This window comes from Aplysia californica, unplaced genomic scaffold, assembly GCF_000002075.1.
Source record: "Aplysia californica isolate F4 #8 unplaced genomic scaffold, AplCal3.0 scaffold00538, whole genome shotgun sequence".
Lineage (NCBI taxonomy): Eukaryota > Metazoa > Mollusca > Gastropoda > Aplysiida > Aplysiidae > Aplysia > Aplysia californica.
The window spans coordinates 382,450-405,440 of NW_004797808.1; the positions used below are offsets into that span (position 1 = coordinate 382,450).

A 22,991-nucleotide genomic window follows, 5' to 3' on the forward strand; every position below is an offset into this window, starting at 1 on the left:
TCAGCGAGCCAATCACAATCCAACATTTTTGGGGTCCACCTAGACACCATGACTACGTAGACCCCAATCGGGGAGTACGTAGACACTTCCTTTTCATTTTGATGCTTCTATGGGTTCCATGGTATATCTGATTTCTTTGATGGCACTCCCATATGAAGTTTTCTTTCTAGGATTGACATGACACAAAGAAGGTTGTATTCTTCAAGCATGAAAAAACAAAAGGGATAGTTGGGGTAGTTATGCCCAGACTTGCTGTCATGAATGGTGTTTACTTGGGTTGTTTTTTTTACTGCTTATTTGGCTCAGCAGTGTATTTTATGTCTTGGTTTTTCATTCCCTTGACAGCTCGCAAACAAAAACAACGCAAAGAGGAGCAGCCCCGAGTGCCGAGGTCGCTGTTTGACAAACCCAAGGACGTGGTCATGAAGCAGAGGCGAGATGCGAAGATGCAGAGGCTGCGACAGAATCTGCAGCAGGTGGGTCCACATGTGTCGAATTGAAATGTGCTGTTGATTTATTTGTCTAACAGAACTGTGAGATCATCTTGAAGGAAATGGATTTTTGGGGGTTTTTTTAAACAAGATGTATCAGGATAATTTATAGGGAATCAACTTTGTCTGTTTTCGCAAGGAAGAGGTTTTTAATTTCTTAAACTGTCATGTCTGACGAACTGTGGAACACATCCTTCAGCACTGCAAGATACACAGAACCCTGAGACAGGAAACGTGGCCAAATCCATTGACATTACAGGAGAAACTGAAAGCGCCGACAGATGAACTGAGCAGGACGGCCCAGTATGTGATATATGGAAGTGTGATGCGATCAAGAAGAAAGAAATAAGAAATCACATCTGACCTTTTGATTAGGTTGTTCAGATTGTGAAAATAATGCTCTTGATCTTATTCCTTGCTGCACAGAAGTCCTTATGTCATATTCTTAGAAAGTTCTCTAGCATTGGGGCAGGGAAAAGGGAAGGTTTTCTTAGAGGAAACTTGAATTACCTGAATTTAGCAGGTTCAAGAAACGCAAAAGAATTATCTCATGGAATTTTTTTTTTGTAGAGCAGATAAGATTATGGGTGCACATTTGGCTCAGTGGTTTCATGCAGGTCTAGAGTGTGGATGACATTACTTGGAATTTCCATATGGGTGGTCTTGAATTTTAGTTGTTTTGAGAGTTTTCAAGGTCATCCTCCCATTTGGCTTGGTCCTGTAGAAGACGAACACTACATCTGGAGGTTTTGATTCTCTCATAATTGTTCATATTCGAAACGGCCATAAAACCTGTACGATACTACCATACCTGTTACTGTTCTCTTCTGAGATTTGTGAAGTACAGTAAATGTCTCTATTTACGTTTATGGCATAGGGAACCAATAACAGAAACAGATAATGCTTTCCAAGAATTTTGGAATTTTTTTGGGCTCATTTTGCTGAATTGTTAATGAATGGCAAATTTGGTATGGGAGAGCAAATGATTTCTTTTTTCTTAGAAATTACAGCTATAATTCTGTTATTTGTTTACTATGCGAACGAAGGGATAGCTGTACTTCAAAGGTTTTTTAAGAAGACAGATGCCCAAATTGAAACCTTTCTTATAGTGTTTTATTGTTTCTTATTCACGCACCGGTCAGGTCCCGGCGAAAATGATAGCGGGCCGTGCCACGCTGGGCCAGCAGCAGCAACAAGCCACGCCGCAGCAGATTGTGCCCAAACCCGAGCCAGACCCCAACTACCCCGAGTGGTTGGTGCATGAGGAGTGGGCTCTCCTTGAGGTGAACTTACACGCACATTCGCAGTAGCAAGCTCAGTTGAGCATTTCTGATTCTCTTTGTCAATATTTTTATTTTGTTATTTCTGAAGTTTCCATGTCATAGATATGGGTTAAGTGGTGTTGGTGGAGTAACACAGCACACATGTTTTTTAGCCACTGTAACTCTAAAGTGTTGTTGAAGAGTCATGAAAGTATTTTCAGTGGGAAATTAAAGTTGTTAAATAAGTAATTAAAAAAAAATTTTGCCAGATAAAAAAATATTGTAAAAAGACACTTACGACAAGCTCTTAGGTTTCTTCAATTAACAAACAAGTTGTTGTTATTTTATCTTGTCCGTCTATCTGCTGTGGGTAGGTGGAGGGCGCCACTGGTAGGTCCTACTTCCTTTCTTTTCCTCTGTTGTCTTCCTTGCACTAAATAGTTGCTGCAGTATGGATATGCTTCTCTTTAACAAGACCTAATTGTCGTACTGCCTCTGAGCTTTGTATGGAAAATATTGTGTTCTTCTCTTCTCTAAGATGCTCCACTAACTATATATAAGGGACATTTGTTGTGTATTAATTAGGTTCTTTGCCATTGCATGCAGAGGTGAGTTATTCCTTCATGGAGACATTTTTTTTGACTGAGATTCTCCATCAAACTGCAGCTGAGGTTTGGTGGGTCAAACGGGTCTGCTTCCCAGGTATCTATATTGTGGGGATGGAGGTGTAGAATTTACAATCGCTGACTGTACGTATGACCACCTTTTGTACACAGGCTGTGCAGCACATCCAGAAGTTGAGCCCTGACCTTCTCATGGACAACCCGGCTCAAATCGTCAACTGGGACTTTGTCTCAGACTTTGTCAGCACTGTGGGGCGCATCTTCCGAGCCGCCAAACACTGTCGTTACCAGTACGAGTGTGTTGTGCTCCCCAGAGAAGATGGGAAAATTGTCTACAACATTAAACAGAAGAAGACCCCTAAGAGTATCTATAAGGTATGTCTTTTTTTTGGTTTTGTTTCCCACACCATTTTTGATACGCAATATGAAACAAGTTTGCGTTGGGAAATTAAAAGTTGTATGAAATGCTGGTCTGCAAGAAAAGAAAGCGAATTTTGTATGTGTGTTTATCTTTATTGTATCTTCTGCCTATAGATTGTTTTAAACGTAAAATGATTTATTTGCTACTTGAAGGTTTCTTGGTATGCAAATAATTTAAAAATGAGTATATTGAGTCCATCTATAGGGAACGCGTTCCTTTATTGTTTGAATTGTGTAAAAATGAAAGGAACTGTTTGTATCCTAGAGTACTTCTTTCATTCTGTTCAGACCAAGAACGTACGTCCACTGCGTACGGAGCAGCTGTACTCGCAGGAAGGGCTGAAGAACTACTCTCACCTGTATGACAACCGCTTCACATCCATGATGGAGATTGGCTCCAAGCGACCCGCAGCAATGAGGCAGACCATTGTCAATCCTGCGGCCAAGCCGACGAAGCACGCCGTTATCCTGGCCGAACACGGCATCAACTACGATAACCCGATGACCCCCAGCCAGCTGGCCACCAAACGTGCCGAGAGGATTGCAGCCGACAAGAAGAAGCAGCAGCAGCAGCAGCAGCAGCAAGCTCAGCAGCAGGCCCAGGCAGCCTCAGCGGTAGGTGGTGCAAGTGGTTCATTTTATTTGAAAAGACGTGTGTATATATATAGGTGTGGAGACTGGGAAAAGCTTTTGACATGAGAACATTTTGTCAAATGACATAGTCAGACCTCAGTTTGCCTAAGCTCATGATTTTGTCTTGGCTTAGCTTTTTCTTTCAAAGAAATAGGTGTTAAGAAATCTTGTTTATGCAAATGGTTGATCTATAGCACAGTGATTTAAAAGACCCTTTGAATCATCGTCATTGTCATATTTAAAATGCATCTATTCAAAGAGTTGACAACTTGTTACAGTTGCCGTTGTTATTGTGGAACTGAGATGAAGCTTGCTTTTTCTGTATATCAAATGTCTGGTTTTAACTCAGAAGAAATTCAGGTCTTTTTGTGCAAGTGGAATTTGTTTTATGGTGAAGGGCGATGTGCATGATATAATATAATATAAAGACTGTTGTGTGAGTGGTCTGATGTCTGTAAATAATGGGGGGGGGGGGGGGGGGGGGGGGTTCCCAAGAGACTGGTAAAGACAGGGGAAAACTGTATTTAATGAGGTCTAATATCAGTTCACAATATGTGGAGGATGGTTTGAGTACTGCAAAAGAAAAGTTTTCTTATAAGGACATTAACATAGAGTGAAGGTCTTGTGTGGTTTGTTTTGTGTCCAAAAGATTTAAATGTGAAAGTGAGTCTAAAATAAGTTTGTAGAAGTGTATACGTTGATGTGCACATGGGTGTTTGTGTGTGTTCATTTTGGTGGTTCAGTATGTGTGTCACAGTGTGTGCTTGTGCGTGTGTTGTATGCTGTAGCTGCAGTAGTCATCTGTGTTGATGAGACAACTTCCAACCCACCCCTCAGAATGCCAGCCAGGATGCTGCGGCTGTGGCACAGAGAACTGGCCAGGCTGGTCTGGCTGCTGCTCCTGGGGTCACTCCGACCATCCAAGGCCAGCCACTCTCCTCCATTGTTTCCGTCACACCCACCACTGTCATTGTAAGAACATTTCCCCCAAGGCACGCTCGCACACACTTCTCTACTCAACTGACTGCTTTGTTCCAGGTTTCATGGTCTGAAAATGTACATGAAACAAAGCAAATTTGTTTTAAGGGACTTTCTAAAGAACAAAGTAGTTCAAAAGTGTCTTGATTTATGTTTCAAAAAATGTATTTGTGCCATGCTCTTTCAATAGATATCTTTCTTTGTCAAAGTCAGCTTGTCATCATTAGCCTTCAGCTCGTTGTTTCATTGAGTCATTTTAATCTAACTTAAAAAAACATGGCCACAGAAGAACAGATTTTTAATTGGATAAAGTGATAGTTCTTTGTAAGCAAAATTTTGACTTTTGAGATGTTTGGAAAACTTGCTCGCTTTTTTTGGATTAAATTGTCTTTCTTTTTTATTTAATAACTAATGTATATCTTTGGTGAATGCTGTAGAGAAGTGTGTGGGTGTGTGCCCTAAACATGTATCACACATGTATATAAATAAACATATGCATGCCAGTGGGTATGTGATGGTGAACTGTGGTGTGTGACACTTTTTTCTGTGGCTTACTGTTCACAGCCAGGTCAGATGTCCAAGGTGGGCCTGAGGACGCTGGGAGCGGCAACAGGGAACATCATAGTGAACACGTCGACGGGTCTGCAGTCTGGACCGTTTGCTGCCATCAACAAGAGAATGTCACAGGCCGCTGCCTTGCCCTCCACCATTGTGAGTATGCCTCTGTAGCTGCATGAATGTCCTCTTATTTTATTTTCCTATAGTGTGTAAAAGCAAGTTAAGTGCATGAAAAGTACCACTACAGTGGGAACCATTTATAACAGGCCTGGTAATAACAGGGATCCGGTAATAACAGGGATTTTTTAAATCCCCGTTTTTTTCCTACTCTTTGTCTCTGTTAAAAGTTATCGACAATAACATGGCCTCATCGGAGCCCAATCGGTTATAGCAGGGACAAAGGCTAGTTAACAATGTGTAAAAAGTAAGAGAGATGGAGCAAGCCCACGCAAGCCGTGCCACTGCAAGCACACACAGCGTGTGAAGCGAGAGAGGGCTGCAGTGTTCTGCAGACCTCGATCTAGCCCGAAACCTAGCAACACGCACACGTAATGTGTCATGCGCAGGCCTGCCGCATGGCCAAATCTGGTCGTGCGTTATTACTCCCTTGCAACACCTCTAATCTTCGGCACTTCTATGACCATGTTGCAAGTGCCATAAAACTGTTACTAAAACTTATTTTAAAAATTTTCCAAGAGGGACTTTTTACAATGTGCAACCACCCCCCACCTCCCCACCTAGAGTGTGCTCACATTACAGTTATACTTTTAATTGAGTTTTTCAAAGGAAATGTGTTATTTGCTGCTGTAGTTCACTTTGCAGGATAATGATGATAAAATCTACACTTCAGTCTTGATGAAGTTGATGATTAATATAATTTGTTCTGAATTCTGCTCATGTGAAAATTCAAGTAAGTATCTGAGACTAAAGTGCTGAAATTCTATTAAACAAAGTAAATAATCCCCTTCAATTTTTGCATTTTTGCATTCTAAATAGTGAATTCCGTTTTCAATCTTAAAACATTTTTTAAAAAATTGCTTCACATGTTTGTGGCCTTGTGAGTTTACATAGGCAGGTGTAGAAGACAAGGAGAAAAATCATATTTTTTGTAGGGTGCAATTTTAGTTGAAATTACACAAGGATCAAGTTAGGATTCAGTGTCATCAACATCAAGTTTTAATCTTATTTTTTTATACTGTTTTGAGATGAATATCGACACTTGATTTGTTTCAGTTCGAAGATGCGAATTGAAACATTGTGAACTGAATTTTGGTAAACCAATTGTTGTACACTGAATTTGGTTACTTTAGTGCAACCATTCTTCCTTTTAGATTTGACAGTAATGTGAGCCTCATGTATTTTTACTAATTGATGTAAGACAGAAATCCTAAGATACATTACACTATTTCCAAAATTTATATATAAGTCATTCTCAACCACAGGATTGTGATGATAAACATTCACACTTCAGTCTTTATGAACTTGCTGATTCGTACGTTTGTTACTGAATCCTGTTTGCGAAAAGAGTTCTAGATCTAAGCTTTTTCAACTCCGGTATGGCGTTATAGGGTAGGTGTTTTTACAGCTCTATTGACACGGTAATGCACATGTAAGCAAGCAACAGCAACTAAATTGTCTATGCCTCTGCTAACTTGAGTTGATTTTTGTTTGAATTGAAATATAATGTTTAGCTGTCAGATATTGAAGGATTGTTAGTTTATCTTTCTTTAAGCGTAGCCACATGTTCATGAATGATGTAAAAACCCAAACAAAACTTGAAAGCTTGGAGAGTTTTATAAGTTTTCTTCATTTGTAGCAAAAGTGAGAAATGGGTTGGTGGGTGTTGTGGTGTGGTATGTACCTATCTTTTTGAGGATCATGATGATAGATATTCACACTTCAGTCTTTATGAATGTGCTGATTCAAATAGTTTGCCACTGAATCCTGACTAATGACTTGTCTGTCTTCCACACAGCGCTATAGACACAGTAATGTGCATGTTAGCAACAGCAACAAAATTGTCTATGTCTCTGCTAACTTGGGTTGATTTTTGTTTGAATTGAAGTTGTTATCGATCCAGATTTGAATTGAAGTATAATGTTTAGCTGTCAGACATCGAAGGATTGTTGGTGGGTGTTGTAGAGTGGTATGTATGTATCTTTTTACTTTCACTCTTTAAACATGTATTTGTAATCTGTTCCCTGTAAAATGTCTTAATGCGAGTGGTTAAACGGCACCTCTGGTAGGCCCTACTTCTTTACTCACCAACTTTTATTTCTGTCAGTCATTCTTCCTTTTTCCTAGAGCTAAATGATATTGTCTTTGTGCTTCTTCCTAAGCAAACTATAGTCATGGCTGTTAGTGTACAACTCAACAACACCATACACCATGCACATGTGGGGAAAATGGGGTGGAAAAGTGGATTCTCAAACGAACTCAACAGCAGGATTGTGATGATAAACATTCACACTTCAGTCTTTATGAACTTACTGATTCGTACGTTTGTTACTGAATCCTGTTTGTGATAAGAGATCTAAGGTTTTGTTTCTGTCTGTCTTTCTTGCTTTTTTTTGTGCTTCCCCCTGAGCAAACCATATCCACGACTGTTAGTGTACAACTCGACAACACCGTGCACGTGGGGGGGGGATTCTCAAATGAACTCAACAGCAGGATCATGATGATAAATATTCACACTTCAGTCTTTATGAATGTGCTGATTCAAATAGTTTGCCGCTGAATCCTGACTAATGACTTATCTATCTTCCACACAGCTTGGTGGATTGAAATAATCCATAAGAGACATGTGTTTTTTTAAAGGGGAAAATTGTGGGTCTTCGTGACTTGTTATTTTGTTTCATACTGCGTTCCTTTTATGCAAAGAGGCTCCAGATTGGGAATTTCCGTCTATGAGGCTAACCTTTGTGTAAGACCTATTTGATGTACATATTTTGAACCTCATGATGTAGCATTACTTTAACAGAAATAGCTCCAGCGTACGTGCATCCCTCACTGCTTTTCAAAGTTAAGCTTATACAACCCAGCCTTTGTCCGAGAAATTCCCCCCTTTTTGCAATGTTGCCTGACAATTGTCATTCTGCTATGTGTTTGTGATGTTCCTGATATGATAGCCCTAAACTTAAGAACTAAGAACTAATAAACCAAGCACTGGTGTAATGCATACTTTTTGCTTTTTGCATCACAGGCCGTGTCTGCCAACCTGACCCCCGCCATCCGTGGCCAGCGTCCGGCGGTGACGGTCACTCCCACCATCACCATGCAGGACCTGACAGCTATCCCGGGCACCACCACAGCGGTCACCGTGGCCTCACAGGCTGCTGCGGCCGCGGCTGCTCGGTCAGCACTCCAGACCACCGTGGCCTCCTCCAGTCTCGCAGCAGGTCAGCTAACCACCCAAAAGTTAGCAGCTATCGCTGGCCCTGGGAGTGAGTAGACTTATCTAACACACGCACACACAATCTGATGTTTCTTGCATGAGTGTTGTACTCCTGTGCGTGCTGTGTGCTTTGGCTCACACAAAGCTTCTGTGGTGTAATAGCTAGGCTTTCTTTGCTGTTGCGCGCTGATGGGAGTTGGATTCTTGACTTAAGAAGTTACAGACGAAATACTGCCCAAGATTTACTCTTAAATTTAAGATTAAACGACATATTATTTTTATCAGATTGATAATCAGGTTTCTCCAAACAATTCAAACGAGAGCAGTTTAAAAAAGGAGAAAAAGAGCATGAATTTACCAATCCCATTACTATACTGAGCAGATTTGTTGTTGGGAATCGTCTTTAGTTGAATTCTTCTTTAAAATAAGCTGATAGCTAAAAATTTGTCAGTTTGAATCAAAGAGACTTGCAAGTTGAAATAGATGCAGTGTGAACATCAGTTAATGTTTATTTTGATTGTCTAGGACTTTATTCACTATTGGTTATCTTAACGTGTACACTTGTTCTTCTTTTTGCTGTTTTCGACATGTAGTCTTATAGCATGCTGAGTGTGTATGTGTGTAATGTTTGCAATTTATGGAGTTGAGAGAGGCATGTTCAGTCCTCTACTTCAGTGAAATAATTTGAAGACCTATTATACTCTTAACATCATAGATATGTGCTGCTGAGTGTAGAGTAGTTGCTTTTAACCTGGGTTCGCTCAAACCCAAGGGGTTCTACGAGTCAATCTCAGCAATTCAGTGGAGGTTCAGACATGTTTTGTGTGTGTGTATCTATTCCTTCCACTCCTCTCGAAGGGTTCAGTTAATGTACATGGGAGGTTCAATTCCTCCAACGAGGTTGAGAACCACTGTTGTAGATGGATAAGACATGAAGCGGCATTTTGCCGTATCGTCTCTCTTGACTGAAATAAATATCTAGCATGAATACTTTTCTTTTTTGTTCAGCTTTTGATGTAGATATATGTGTTGGTTTTTTATTTGTTGTTCATTTCAAAGGATTGTGTGTTACTCTGTTTTGCTACCTTCCATAGGTTTGTTACTAATATAGTTATGGTCCTGCATGATTTACATGTCTATCTGTTGGCTCTCCTCCCAATGTGACCAATGAGTATACTGTGCTTTTAAATGACAAAAAACATCAGAATGAGGGATAAGAAAGAGCTGGTGATGTAGAACTATTTCATTTTTTAAACATGTTTTTTTGAGTAAAAAGAAGTTTGTTACTGATTAACTCATGTATTGTCTTTTATACATGCAGTTTTAAGAGTGAAGCCCAATGTTAGAGTCATTGCCACAAATTTCCGGTCAGGGAAATACATAACTTCTGAGAGCATGCTCTAAATTTTAAAGAGGTTCAATTTCAGCTGCATTCAAACATGGTCAGTTGTGCTAAATCTATAGGTGTTTTTTATTTTTTTATTTCTGCTCAGTTGGTCAGCTATCAGTTGCTTCTTTTCCTTCTGTTTTTAAAAATCATTTTTTGTGAAAATGATTTTAATCCCAAGTTTTTTTTGGTCATAGTTCATGATGTCTACAGTGCTCTAGAACTCTTCACAGCACTCGTGTCATGTTGTTGAAGACAGCCCCTGTTCACCTCTCCTATTTTGTCACCACCAGCTCTCCAACCTCAGTTGGTACACGCGACCCGAAGCCTGACCCCGCACCAGATCAACATTCTGCGCCAGAACCAGTCCATCATCCGCACACATGCGGCGGCAGCGGCTGGCACACAGCAGATCCGCACACAGAAGCTGCTCAGTCAGGAACAGTTGCGAGCCCAGCCGTTGAAGCATCCCACGCAGAAAGTGATCACACAGCAGCTGCTGGTACCTGTCAGAGGTGGTCAGGTGAGGAATTGAATAGTTTCAATGAGATTGAAGGAATTTAGCTAAAGCTTACATGAGATATTTGGGGCTGAACTTCTAACATGTCTGTATTGTGTACTTGCTTTCTTTCTTTCTTTCTTTCTTTTAGAAAATTAACTGCATAGTCCAATTAATAGTTGGTACAAAATTTGTGCACTTTGGCTCTTAAAATGAAAAGATAAAGCTTTTTTGCTCACAATTATCTTTCAAAGCAAAGGTAAAAGAAAACAATTGATGTAATAATTCATGGGGTTTAGTTGAACTTATGATTTTTCTGGAGAAAAATAATCAGGAAAGTGATTTCAAGTCGAACTGGTCCAAGTTCAAGATTGACCCTAATCACCATTTGGGTTCTTGCATATTTTGTTACGACAAGATCATTATGGCCTGTCTTTTTAATATTTTTAAGCCTGACATTTGTTTTTTTGATTTGTAGTTGAAGGAAAATGTAATGCCCCAAGCAAATTTTTAATAGAGCAAAACTTGAGTGTAAACTTTGTTGAACTTTTATATTTAATATATCACAAAAAATGTAGAATCACATTGTGAAGCTCAACTGTTCAGAGATGTTCATGAATTTGTTGGGGTTTTATTTGCTCAGTCCATCCTGCAAGGAGCTAAGCAAGGTCTAATACGTACAACCATCCCCAAGATGACGGACGAGCAACTTCAGGCTCTGAGAATGAGGACCCAGATCCAGACCCAGACTGGAAAGCAGGTGAGCTAGGGAGACATATGCTGTGTCATGACCATGCACACTTTTGTCAGTGGTGGCTGTGTGTGCTAGCTGCGATGGAGTATTCATGTTCAGTGGGTTTTTGTGGGGGACTGAAATAGCAAATTTGAACAAAAGGTCAACCAAAGGACTGATGGTCAAGTAATGTGAACCTTATTTGGTTTTTGTGGTGGTTGTTGGTAGGGGTGAGGGGGGGTTAATGCCTGTACTAATGCACTTTTAAAATCTTAGTAAGAATTTATAATTTTTTATGCAACTGATTTTTGGCGTAGTATTAAGATCAATATATTTCCTCCCTTATTCTTTTTGTTTTTAAATCTGAAGTTGTGTGTGACCTATGGTTTCTCATGACTGACATTTGCTGATTAAAGAATAAGAAACCATATTTTCAAATCTTGTTCCACTCCTGTTTATATTATAAAATTTTAGTTTAAAATCTTGGTTGATTTAAAGTCTAATTGGATACGTACTCAGGTAGAAATTGGACAAGATTAGTTTTTCCATTAAATGTTCTCACATGTTTGACATAAACCCTCCGAGCGTTGCTAACAAGTAACCTGTGGTGTCAGGAGAAATTTTATGGTGTCAATATATTTTGGTGGAAAATGCTTGAGAATTGGTAAATCAAGCACATACAAACCATAAACTTACACAGTTTCAAAAATTACGATCTTCATAGGAAGTAGACTAGTGAAGAAGTCAAAATATTTACAGATAAATAAAACGGGATAAACAAAAATGAAATAGTAATTACATGAAATGTGAGATTGCCTCACACCTTACATTGCTTCACATCTTACGAATGAAAGTTTAGTCAAGCTGATGTGTTGTCTTCACAGATTCAGACAGCCCAGATCATCCAAGGCCAGGTGACTCCTGTTGGTCAGTCTGCAGCCTCCACCTCTCAGTCCCCGGTGGCCCTGGTCAAGTCTGTGTCGGCCTCCCCGGCGGTGACAGTGCCGGTCAATATCCCAGTGTCCAGCATCAGCGTGGGTCAGCAGAGGACTGTACTAGGTAGGTTTGCCCTGGTTGGCCCTGTGATGTAGTAGTTCTACAGGGACTTTTGACAACAAGACCTCTTTACTTGTCGGCTGCTTGCCACGAACTGATTAGCAAGATTTTTATGGAGTCTTTACTGGCTTCCGACATTGGCCAGGGTTTTTACTGTAGGGAAGGCCAAACAATGCATTGCCACGTAAGAATGAATAGAACAAATACCCATATGCACATGTATATGGACACACACACGCGCGCACCAACATATCAATCTCTTTACTTTCTCTGACAGGTTTGTCAAGGGCACATGACTGTCTAACAGAACTTGGATAAGAATTTAACCCCTTTGCTTTTTCCCCCCCAAGACTGCCTCAGGCCTGATTTTACCAACAAACAAACCAACATGTAACTGAAGGCAGTCTTTGACTATATACATAAATAGTTTTGACCAAATCGGTTTCAGAAATAAAACTAGAACCGTATTAATTTGACTATGTAATAGTAGCAAAATCCTTTTATGTAATCCTGTTGAATGTCAAAGCACTTTCATCATTCAGTAGGTCAAAATAAGCAAGTGTGTTACTGTAGTGGGGTTTGTTTTTTTAAACTTTAAACGAACATTGCATGGATGTTTAACAACTTGTACTTAAAAATATACAAAAAATAAGGAGAAAAAGGGTTGGAAATCTTGTTCCCGGTCAGCCAGTGATATTGTAGCCACATGTGCAGTTGAGGTGAATGTCCTGTCCTCCTCAGCATCCCGGGCTACCACAGTGAGCCAGATCCAACAGCAGCAACGCATGCAGCTCCTACACCAACAGAGGAAAGGAGTCGGTCAGCAGAAAGTGGCAGGTTGGTGCTGGGGCTTTGGCAATGTTGTAGAGTGTTACTCTGACTAGGCAATTTTTTTAATGGTTTCTGAAAGTGTTAAATTGATCATTGATTGGGGGGAGGCGAGCGCTGAGTAGCTAACATTTTTTTTTTTTTTAAACCAATCTAGAAATGATTTTTTTTTTTGGAGCAACCTCATTTCTCATTTTCCAAAGTTTCGTGTAGTAAAAAATATGGTTATCCTTTGAGTTTTGTGTGTTCGACTTGTCTGTGCTCAACTATATCTTGATGGGTTTTAAAAATATTTTTAAAAAAAAATTTATTTCAGGTCTGAGTGCTGGCAAAGCCAACCAGTTCCCTCAGCTGCTGATCCAGCAGAACAGTGTGAGCAAGCAGTTTGTGCACCAGTTCCTCAACAAGAACCCGGGCACCATCCAGCAGATCATCACCCACAGCTCCCAGCCCACCATCATCACACAGGTCTCACAGGCTGGGGGGCAGCCCATCACGCAGATGGTGGCAAAGGTCCGATTTTTTTGTCAGCCTCCTTTAGATGATCAAATAATGTTGATAGCGCTGTTGAACAGTTACACTTACTTACTTCCCTACTTGTGTACTCTCTCTCTCTCTCTCTCCCTTTTCCGTCAAGGTCACAAGAAGGAGAGCAGGAGATTACCCGTGGGTGGTTGGTGGGTGCTCTGGTGGCTTGCTCCTTCTTTCCTATCTAACATCTATCGTCTTTATCTTCCCTTCTTCTTTTGTGTTTGTTTCTATCTTGTAACACTTTTTATCTTCGGCACTTTGTTGTGTTGTAAGTGCCGTAAAACTTAAGAAAACAGCAGATTACACTGGCTAACTGAATACTTGTTGGTCTCTTTGTAGAGGATATTTTTTCAAGAGCTTTACAGTGAATGTTTTAGAATACTTGGTTGTATTTCTGGTCAAATGAAAAATTATATTATAGTTATCAGGGGTTAGCATTGTTGGATTGTTTTGAGCTGTGTTTTCAGGATTTCAAAGAATTTTTACGGCTGACATTCAAGAGTGATTATATTGAAATGTTTTGTATTGAATGGATTTTGTTTGTGTTGCATCAATGATGTCCAGCTCAAGCATCTTTTTTTAATGGAGGAACAGATCTACACTATACTTCAATGAACATAATTTTGTTTACCCGTCCTGCTCTCACTGTTCCAGGTTTCCCTCACCTCTGGTAACCAGACCATAACCCCGGGCACCCCCATCACGGTGACCCACGTGAGCACGACGTCTGCGGGCGGGGTCGGGCTGAGTCTGACGCCACAAGGGGCGGTGAAGACAGCCACCATCACCTCCCTGGACGCTGGCAGTATGGTCGGGGCCGTGGCGGGCATCCAGGTGCACTCGGTGCAGCCCGGGCAGAAGACGGTGCCGGGCCTTACTCAGAGCCTGGTCACTGCACAGACTGTTCAGGTATGTGTTGGAGTTCTCAGCCTAAATGTACAGTACTTGGGAGAGCTCCTAAGTTTGAAACACTGGTAGCTATGGTGAAATGGCTAGGTTCTCTGCCATGCCAGCAAAAAGTTTACACAGGAAAAGGGCACAACCGTTTCATTTCCTTGATATTTTAGTGATTACTGTTACCTCTGGGGGGTGGGGGTCACTTCATTGATTAAGTGAGGAAATATGATTGTTTTATAAAAGAATTCCCCAATCACGGTTACACCTACAAATGTGTTGAAATGAAGGGGGGGGGGGGGGGGTCGCCAAAAAGACTGACTCCTGTACTAATGTGCACTGTCAGTAACAGATAGGAAGAAAATGTTGGTGGTAGGGAAGAGTGCTCGGCCATGCAACCACTCCGGACCACCTGTCTTCTGTTGCAACTCCGTAAATGCTTGGATGACGATAGACATTCCGAGAGAGTTTTCTGTAGTGATTGGTTAAACAACTACGTTGTAGTTCTTTGGGTGCAACTGATGACTTGACTAAATCATTCATCCTTTAGGCCTTTCTAGTGTTTTTCTGCAGTCATGCATGTTGCACATCATAGGCCTATATAAGCTATACAGTCACCCAAATCCAAGTGAGAAACCTGTCAAACAGGCATGTTGAGTGACCAATCAAAATAAAGTGACTGTGCTCATGCATGTCTAGATTATACAGAAAAAAACCCGTCAATTGACAAAAGCATTCATTTGTGGAGACCGTGCTTTGGCATGGCAGAAACTATTGTAATTCCTGAGCTTTTTGATTGTTGAAAGTTACTTTAGAATTTTTGTTACTCCATTACTTCTGCTTTACTCAAAGAAAGTTGTGGAATGTAGGTAAGGTGAGTAGAATAAAGTAAGGCCATCATATGACCTTATGCAGTTGCGAGCGCCGTTAAACATGTACCCAAAAAAAATCTTTAAAAAGGAATGACGTAATGAAAAAATATAAAGTAAGGACTTGTGTAAAAGTAATGTAAAAGGTGACACTTATTGAATTACCCAATTACTGTCGACACAGGTTCGACTGTAGTATGCCCCTGTAATTTGTCTTTGTGATTGAGGAAAAAAACCATGAAACAATTATTATTGTTTCTCCAGGTGCAGCAGGCATCTAGCGGCTCAGGGCCACAAGCCACGCAGTTCTTACAGGTGACCCCAGCTACAGTGCAGAGTCAAGGGTCGAGCAGTGGACAGCCCCAGCAAGCCACGGTGACGGTCCCCGCTGGGCTGGTGGCCGCCTCAGCTCTGAGAGCCACCCCAACGCCACCCACGGCCAACCCTCGCTCAGTCACGCCCACACAGATCAGCCTGGTGTCCGCGCCTGTTCCTGCCGCCAGCATTGCTTCAGTGCAGGTGAGGAGCCCCAGGAGTATGTTGGAATTGTTTTGTTTTCCTGTGTTTTGATGTAAGACATGCAGTGAAACACTGGCCTCTATCTATGGTGAAATGACTAGGTTCTTTGCAATGCTAACAAGAAATGTAAGTTGACTCTAGCTTGGGTGGAGAAGATAATGAGATGATAATTTTCTTGCTTAAAATGGGATGACCCTCAAAGGTAGTTTAGAAGTAGGCCATCTGAAAAATTATTTAGATTGTCGGTAAGGCATATATATATCTTACCAACCAAGCATTAAGATGAAATCCCCCACAAGGTTGAGAGGGGAAGATTTAAAGAACTTGGGAGAAGGACTTAAATTTGGACCTGAAACTCACTCCCTCTAAATGCACGCTCCGATCCACGAAACACCGACAGGTAAAGCTTGACAAAGGGAAATTTTCACTACAACCTGCACAACCTGCTTAAGACAAGCCTAGAAAACCAGATATTTGGTGAGACTGCCCCTCACACCGAACAAAGAGAGTGATGGACAGCGTTTTCACACCCAACTTTCCACAGACAGTACATAGGTCTAGGACTGGTCTGTGAAATGTTGAGGGGTTGGGGGACTGAAATGTTTTTTGATTGGTCACTGGAAATGCATCTTTGAGTGAAGGGTTTCTGACTGGTGTTTGGGTGACTGCATGTAATGTTTAGTTAGACCTTGGTTTATGATGCACAACACGTGTGAATGCTGTAAAACATAAGACAGACCTCTATAGGATTAAAGATTAGTCAAGTATGCCTAATCAGCTGCACTCGAAGAACTTATAACGTCCCTGTTCAACGAATCACAAGAGAAATGTTTCTTTTGAATGTAGAAACTTATGATTCCGATGTTGTCCTTGAATTTATGGTCGGGGATGGTCGCTTGGAAAGCCATGTTGCTGGCTGTCATCTCTATGACTATCACCAACAGTTTCCTCTTAGGCTATCTGTTCCCAACATTTTATGGTGCATATCATTACATTGAGTCTTTCTCCAAGGGAGGCCACTAGAATATTAAGGAATTGAGATTACTGCGTCCTTTCCCCCTTTGCTCAGTGTGATGGATTCCTTTCCATGTTCTGCAGGTTCAGCCGGCTCCAGCTGCAACAAGTGAAGTTGTGGCCACCACAGCACAGGTGATAGCGCAGAATGTGCCGGCCCCGGCTGCCATGGCCACTGTTGTCACCCAGACCAGCCAACCGGACTCCTCACAGGCTGGCGCTGGACAGAAAGCCTCACCGTATGCCATGAGAACTCGCAATACAAAACATTGAGCTGTAGTAGTTATTTCCGGGGTAGATGACCATTTGAATTTTATTTTTTTTATTATGTAAATTTCTCTCTTGTCTTGTCGCGATGTAGACTTAATTGTAGGCTTAGAAATCGGGGATAGTTGGTTGGGGCTTGTATTGAATTGGCTTGATAGATGAAGGAGCATCATCTTCAGCAATTTCTAGACGTGAGAAAATGCTGGATCTCTTTTGTCTAACTTTTTAATAAAAATCTTATTCACTTTATATTTTTATGGACTTAATGTAACTATTTCTTTTTGTTAACTGTTTAGTAAGGTCCTGAAGTTTTTGCCTGTATAACTAGCTTGTGATGTGCCTGGTAATACATAACAGATTTAATCAAAATTGAAAACAATGAAGCTTATGGTTATTGTGAACAAGCGTATGGGATGTTGATACAACAAATTTAAAAAATGGTTAATGAGTTCAAAGTTGCAGATTGCTTTGAAAGCATACACCTTTTTAACTCCTTTCAGCCAGAATTAATTTCATTGATTTTCCTGAACAGCCAGAATTAAATCAGTGCTGTCATTTGTGTAAGTTTTTGTAACACCAACATTTTTGGATTTAGATTTGCCTCGTTCACCATGCCAAAAATTGAACCATCCGCAATATTGGGGAAGCAGATACTGAGACTGAATGCAGTAAAAGCAGTTGTGTTGTAGAGAAATTTGATGCACACTCTTGATGTGGAGAGTGACTTAGATTCTAGATCTAATATTTCCATTGACACAACGTGTTGTCACTCGAACGATAAGCCTACATGGGACAAATTTTGTTCAGAAAAGAAGTATCACTATGTCTTGACCAGTATTATTAATATGGATTGGGGGAGTGGACGGAAAAGGGTATCTAATAAGGGGATGTAAAAACAAGCTCTGCGTCATTCTGGTTCTGGCTGATAGGAGTTACACTTTTATTTCTCATCATTCCTCAAGTATTTTCCTTCAGCTGGGTGTTCTGTCTAGGGATCAAGAGCGCTGGCTTTGAACCAGTGTGTTCAGAGTCTAATATTTGTTTAAATTTCCACCAGCATACCGATACTGATAAAGGTCATGAACCTCATAGCCATAACAGGACTTCTCATTTTGCAAGATGATCCAGATGAAAATTGGACAGAATAATCTTGGTCATTCCTTCTCAAGCGAAACATGTTTCCGGTATGGTATTCGAGGTGTAGCCTGAAGATTGTACAAAAGGCTAAAAAAGTACTTTGCTGTGAAAGTGTGTGCATATGGTGTTCGAGTTTTTGAAATTATGTGCATTTTATTAGTGTATTTTTGTGTCGTATAATTATGTACAGTAGGAGGTGCCCATCCTTTGAATTTTGAATGAATTGTATGTGCAAGTGATGATATGGTATTGCAGAAACTTACTTGTTGGAAGTTGAGTATGAGGAAATGGATTAGGGTGTAATAATGCTCTGCATATACTGTTTGTCAATTTACTGGCTTACTGTAATGTTCTGTAAAAATGGGGAATCTTATTCCCCCCAAGTTTATGGCAAATTTCTGTTGTTTTGTACTTTTATTGCCTTTGAGAATAAAGTATATCGTACATCAGACTAATGTTTTTTACATCATTCTATTATGTGCTTTAGAGTCCGAAACTGAACAGTTTGTCCCAAAATAACGGTAATACAAAATAAAATAAAATCCCTCATTTTGTCTTTGTGAGAAAACTATAGGTTACCGAAAATGCTTCTATAAATCTAAACTGAAAGTGAAAGAATTTGAAGTGTTGTGTTGACTAAATCTTCAGTAACAGCCCTCAAGTGATGCAAATTATCAAGTCATGCACGCTCTAGATAGCTAGAAGAAGGCATTGACTGTTGACTCTTTGCCTATGTTATTATCACTCACAACATTGGGTCTGTTATTTCGAGAACTGTTGCCTTTCTTTTCTCATCCTTACTATCATCATTTTTCCTGTATTTCTATTGTGTTTTTCACGCTCGTGTGAATTGCTATTTCAGGCTTGGGTGGTTGGCGGGTGCTCTGGTATGGTTTGCTCTTTCTTTCCTGTCAAACAGCTATCGTCCTTATCTCTCCTCATTTTTTGTGTTTGTTACTCTCTTGTAACACCTTCGGCACTTGTATGACCTTATTGTGTTCCGTAAAACTCTTACTAAAACTAAAACTATTTCCCGGGTGCCTTGATTGTCAAAGCAGACTTTGTGCTGCTGAAGCAAGAGAGGTGAGCAGAGTAAGCCTGATTTCCCGTTTGGACTTCTCTGTTGACATCCACCCCTTGGCGCTCATATGACCTTACGCAGTTGCGAGCGCTGTAATACCTTACAAAAACTAAACTATCTTACTTTTCCCCGGCTCTAAATGACCATTTTTGTGTCAATATGCTTCTATAAAAATAATATCTTTGTAGTCAAATTTCCAAACTGAAAAATTAAGGTGGTCTGGCAGATTTCAGTTGAAGATTAAGTGGACTTCACTGTATGTTACATGCAGGAGTGAAAGAATTTAGGAAATCTGGACACAAGTTCAAGCTTTGGACTCCAGTCTTGGTTGGTTTTTGGTACCATACTAAAAGTAAAAGAAATCATCATTGCCCTTGACCCAAGCATGCGTACACAGTATGGAAATGTGCATTACATTTGAATTGATGAGCTGTGTGTAACGATGCAAACATGGAGGGAGCAAGAATCTCAGATGAGCAATAACTGAAGTTTTCTTACACTATTCATAGGGAAGTATACCTGAAGTTCTCAACATGTTATGTAATACATGTAATTTTTAAAAAACAATGGCTTCACATGTGCCACTTTGATCTGGGTGCGGATGATCATGGTTGGTGGAGGGTGCCACTGGTAGGTCCTGCTTCATTTCTTTTCCCCTGTTGTTACTATCTTGTTGATCTTTCTTGCTTCTTCCCTGCATGCACTGAATCACCATTATTCTGTTGATGTGCTTCTTTTGACTCAAAACTGATTTATCTCTGCTGTGAGTGGAGCCACTCAAACTTGGATGAAATGATAGTCAAAATCAAAACCAGTTGAGATGTCATAGTGATTTTATTTGAATATACAATATATGGTCATTCCTCAGTAACCCTGTTACCTACGTACATTTGATCAGGGTTAAATAAACTTGGATTTAATGAAATGAGAAGGGTCCCTCCCTACTCCCTGTCAGACAGAAGATGGGCACACAACTACATATTCCTGTGGTGTGCTGGCCGCTCCCTCAACCTCTCTCGACTCTTGACACATGCCAAGCCTGAAAGACGCGTCTTGCGCACATCAACAACCCTTGTGTTGGTATGGAAGGTGGCCTCTGATTGATTCTCATATGATGTCATTGTATTGTAGTCCGCTTAAGTAAGTGTGTAAGTGTAAGTGTAATGATCTATGAAGCAGGGCAAGAGAGAAGCTCCGTTTCGTTACAGAGGAACAGTGTGTGAAGCCTCATCAGTGGAGGCTAATCGCCCCATAAGAGACTTCGTTGAATCATCTCTTTTGAATTACAGTATAATCCGCTTATATCAACATGCTGTAGATTTGATGTCGATATATAAAAAAGTCGATAAATGAAAATATAAAGCCAAAGAGAGGAAAAATATGGGGAGGTCAGCGGTAAAAGACAACACGACTTGTTAAAGCTGGTTGCTTCCCTTGGTTCTTGAAACTAACTGGAGTTAGAGGGGAGGGAGGGGGGGTACCAATGACCGAGCAGCGGGAAGTGCACACTACTCACAAACCTGTTCAAACTTTGTTGTAGCATCCTTATTGTGACTTATTGTAAGGCCTGTTCATGGCCGCTTGCAAGGGAAAATTGAAATGTGAGGCACTGACTCACTGATCGTGGCACTTGCCGGCGACAGTCTGAGAAGGGGAAGGGGAGTGAGCCATCGGGAGTGGGGGTAAGGAGGTGATGCCCAGCGCTCGAGACGCTCACGTCTGTGAGGCACTGTACTGTGTTGGAGACTACACTGCGTAGGCCCTACATGACCTACTAAAGCCTGGTGTGTCATTTAATTGGTTACTTGGCGGGTATGCGGACTTAATGATGAACTATTGCGTTGACCGTTAGCGTGACTTCTCCCCCCATTTCTGTTCGTGGGCCTTGCCAGGTACCCAGGAAGCATGTCGATAAAGCAGAGGGGGCCGAAAAAAGTCGATATAATAAGAGAATTTGTTTTCAATGGCGATATATTGAAAGAAAAATTTCGTAATTGGAAAATTTGTCAATACAGTGGAATCATGTTATAACGAGAGGGAGCAAAATGTCCGTTATAGCAGGATTCTCGCTATAAGGGATCCTGTAATAAATCCAAGGGAAACTGTAAAGTAGGCCTTATCTATGAGTTTGGTGTTCTGTTTATTTCCTTTTGCTATCCCCCCTTATGATGATTTTGTTTCAACATGACCTCTAGGTCTTACTTGATCAAAAATTCTTTTCGAAATCAAAATAAATTCCATCACAAAAACCCTTCAAAACAATATTGACTGCTCACTTTATGTTGACGACTTCCTGATTTGCTATAAATCCAAATCCAAAATGGATCACATTGAACGTCAGCTTCAGCTTCAACTCCATAAACTGGAAACTTGGGCAAACGGGCACGGGTTCAAATTTTCCACATTAAAAACAAACTGTGTGCATTTTTGTCTGTCGCACAAGTGTGTGCGACAACCAGATTTATATTTGTTTGGAGAGAAAATTCCTGTTAAAAAACAAGCTCGTTTCCTGGGCGTAATCTTCGACAATAAACTTTCTTTCCTACCACACTTGAAAGACCTAAAGACGAGGTGTCAGAGTGCTCTCAACGCCTTAAAAGTAATATCTAATCCTGAATGGGGAGGAGATACTGAAATACTTCTTCAGCTTTACCGTTCCCTTGTCCGCTCCAGGCTGGACTATGCCAGTCCTGTTTACAGATCAGCCAGAAAGTCTTACCTTAAAATTTTAGACCCTGTTCAGAACCAAGGCCTTCGCCTTGCCCTAGGCGCTTTCCGTACTTCACCTGTAGAAAGTTTACAGGCAGAAGCGCATGAACCATCTTTGGAACTTAGAAGGAAAAAACTCTCTTTGCAGTACGCTTTGAAACTTAGCTCAGTACCCCAAAACCCAGCCCACAAATGTGTCTTTGGCCTTCCCGAAGATCTAAAAACCCTATCCTCCTTAGGAAATAAAGTAAGCGAGTAAGCCCTTTCGGAATAAGAATCCAGAACGATCTCAAAGACATTGATTTTTCTGAAGACATAATCGAGCCCTTTGCCATGTCCAGCATACCTCCATGGCATTTAACCAAACCAAACATAGATACTAGTCTTGAAAAACACAACAAAAAGTCCACAGACAAAACTACATACTTAAACTCATACAAACAGCTGATAAATAGATACCTTGAAGCAGAGAAACTCTTTACAGACGGATCCATAAATGACTCCTCAGTAGGAGCTGCTGCCCTTGCATCGCCACACAGCTTAAGCTTAAGGAAACTCCATCCAGAAGCTTCAGTCTACACTGCTGAGGCTACAGCTCTTGAAATGGCCCTAAATATTATAGATCAATCAACCAAGTCTACCTTCCTAATCCTTTCAGACTCTCTCTCTTGTCTGAAATCCTTAGAGCGCTCTGACACCTCCGACAACAGAATTTTGAAACTTATCATTAAACTGCATTTTCTACATCAGTCTGGAAAAACTATTACAATAGCTTGGCTTCCAAGCCATGTAGGCATTGATGGCAACGAAGCCGTTGACCAATTTGCCAAAGAATCTCTAAAACTACATGAAAACAAAAATAGTAAAATCCCCTTCTCTGACATGAAACCGAAAGTAAAAGAACACATCACATCCTCCTGGTCCCAAAGTTGGAATCAACAAATACACAACAAACTCCATTACATTCAACCGAAACTTACACCCAGGAAACCATTTTCTCTACCACGAAGAGAAAAAGTAATTTTTACCCGACTAAAAATAGGACACACGCACGTCACGCACAAACATTTTCTCGAGGGAGAGGAAGCTCCTTTTTGCGTGGCGTGCA

At 40.7% G+C, this 22,991-nt stretch overlaps 1 protein-coding gene across 6 annotated transcripts in view; it reads left to right on the forward strand.

Annotated features, from left to right (window-relative positions):
- LOC101862891 (helicase domino) overlaps positions 1-18,544 on the forward strand; it is an 80,713-nt gene extending 62,169 nt beyond the window's left edge. For 5 of the 6 annotated variants that reach the window (XM_035971920.1, XM_013087051.1, XM_035971923.1 and 2 more), the window contains 15 exons: positions 346-476; positions 1,634-1,774; positions 2,530-2,751; positions 3,085-3,411; positions 4,267-4,401; positions 4,972-5,118; positions 8,168-8,408; positions 10,040-10,269; positions 10,889-11,005; positions 11,863-12,037; positions 12,776-12,871; positions 13,179-13,375; positions 14,048-14,302; positions 15,421-15,675; positions 16,774-18,544. In XM_035971920.1, coding sequence (XP_035827813.1) covers positions 346-476; positions 1,634-1,774; positions 2,530-2,751; positions 3,085-3,411; positions 4,267-4,401; positions 4,972-5,118; positions 8,168-8,408; positions 10,040-10,269; positions 10,889-11,005; positions 11,863-12,037; positions 12,776-12,871; positions 13,179-13,375; positions 14,048-14,302; positions 15,421-15,675; positions 16,774-16,962 — 2,858 coding nt within the window. In that variant the 3' untranslated portion in view covers positions 16,963-18,544. The remainder of the gene's footprint in view (positions 1-345; positions 477-1,633; positions 1,775-2,529; positions 2,752-3,084; positions 3,412-4,266; positions 4,402-4,971; positions 5,119-8,167; positions 8,409-10,039; positions 10,270-10,888; positions 11,006-11,862; positions 12,038-12,775; positions 12,872-13,178; positions 13,376-14,047; positions 14,303-15,420; positions 15,676-16,773) is intronic. The other variant, XM_035971922.1, reaches the window with a different exon arrangement.
- Positions 18,545-22,991: the final 4,447 nt, after the last annotated feature.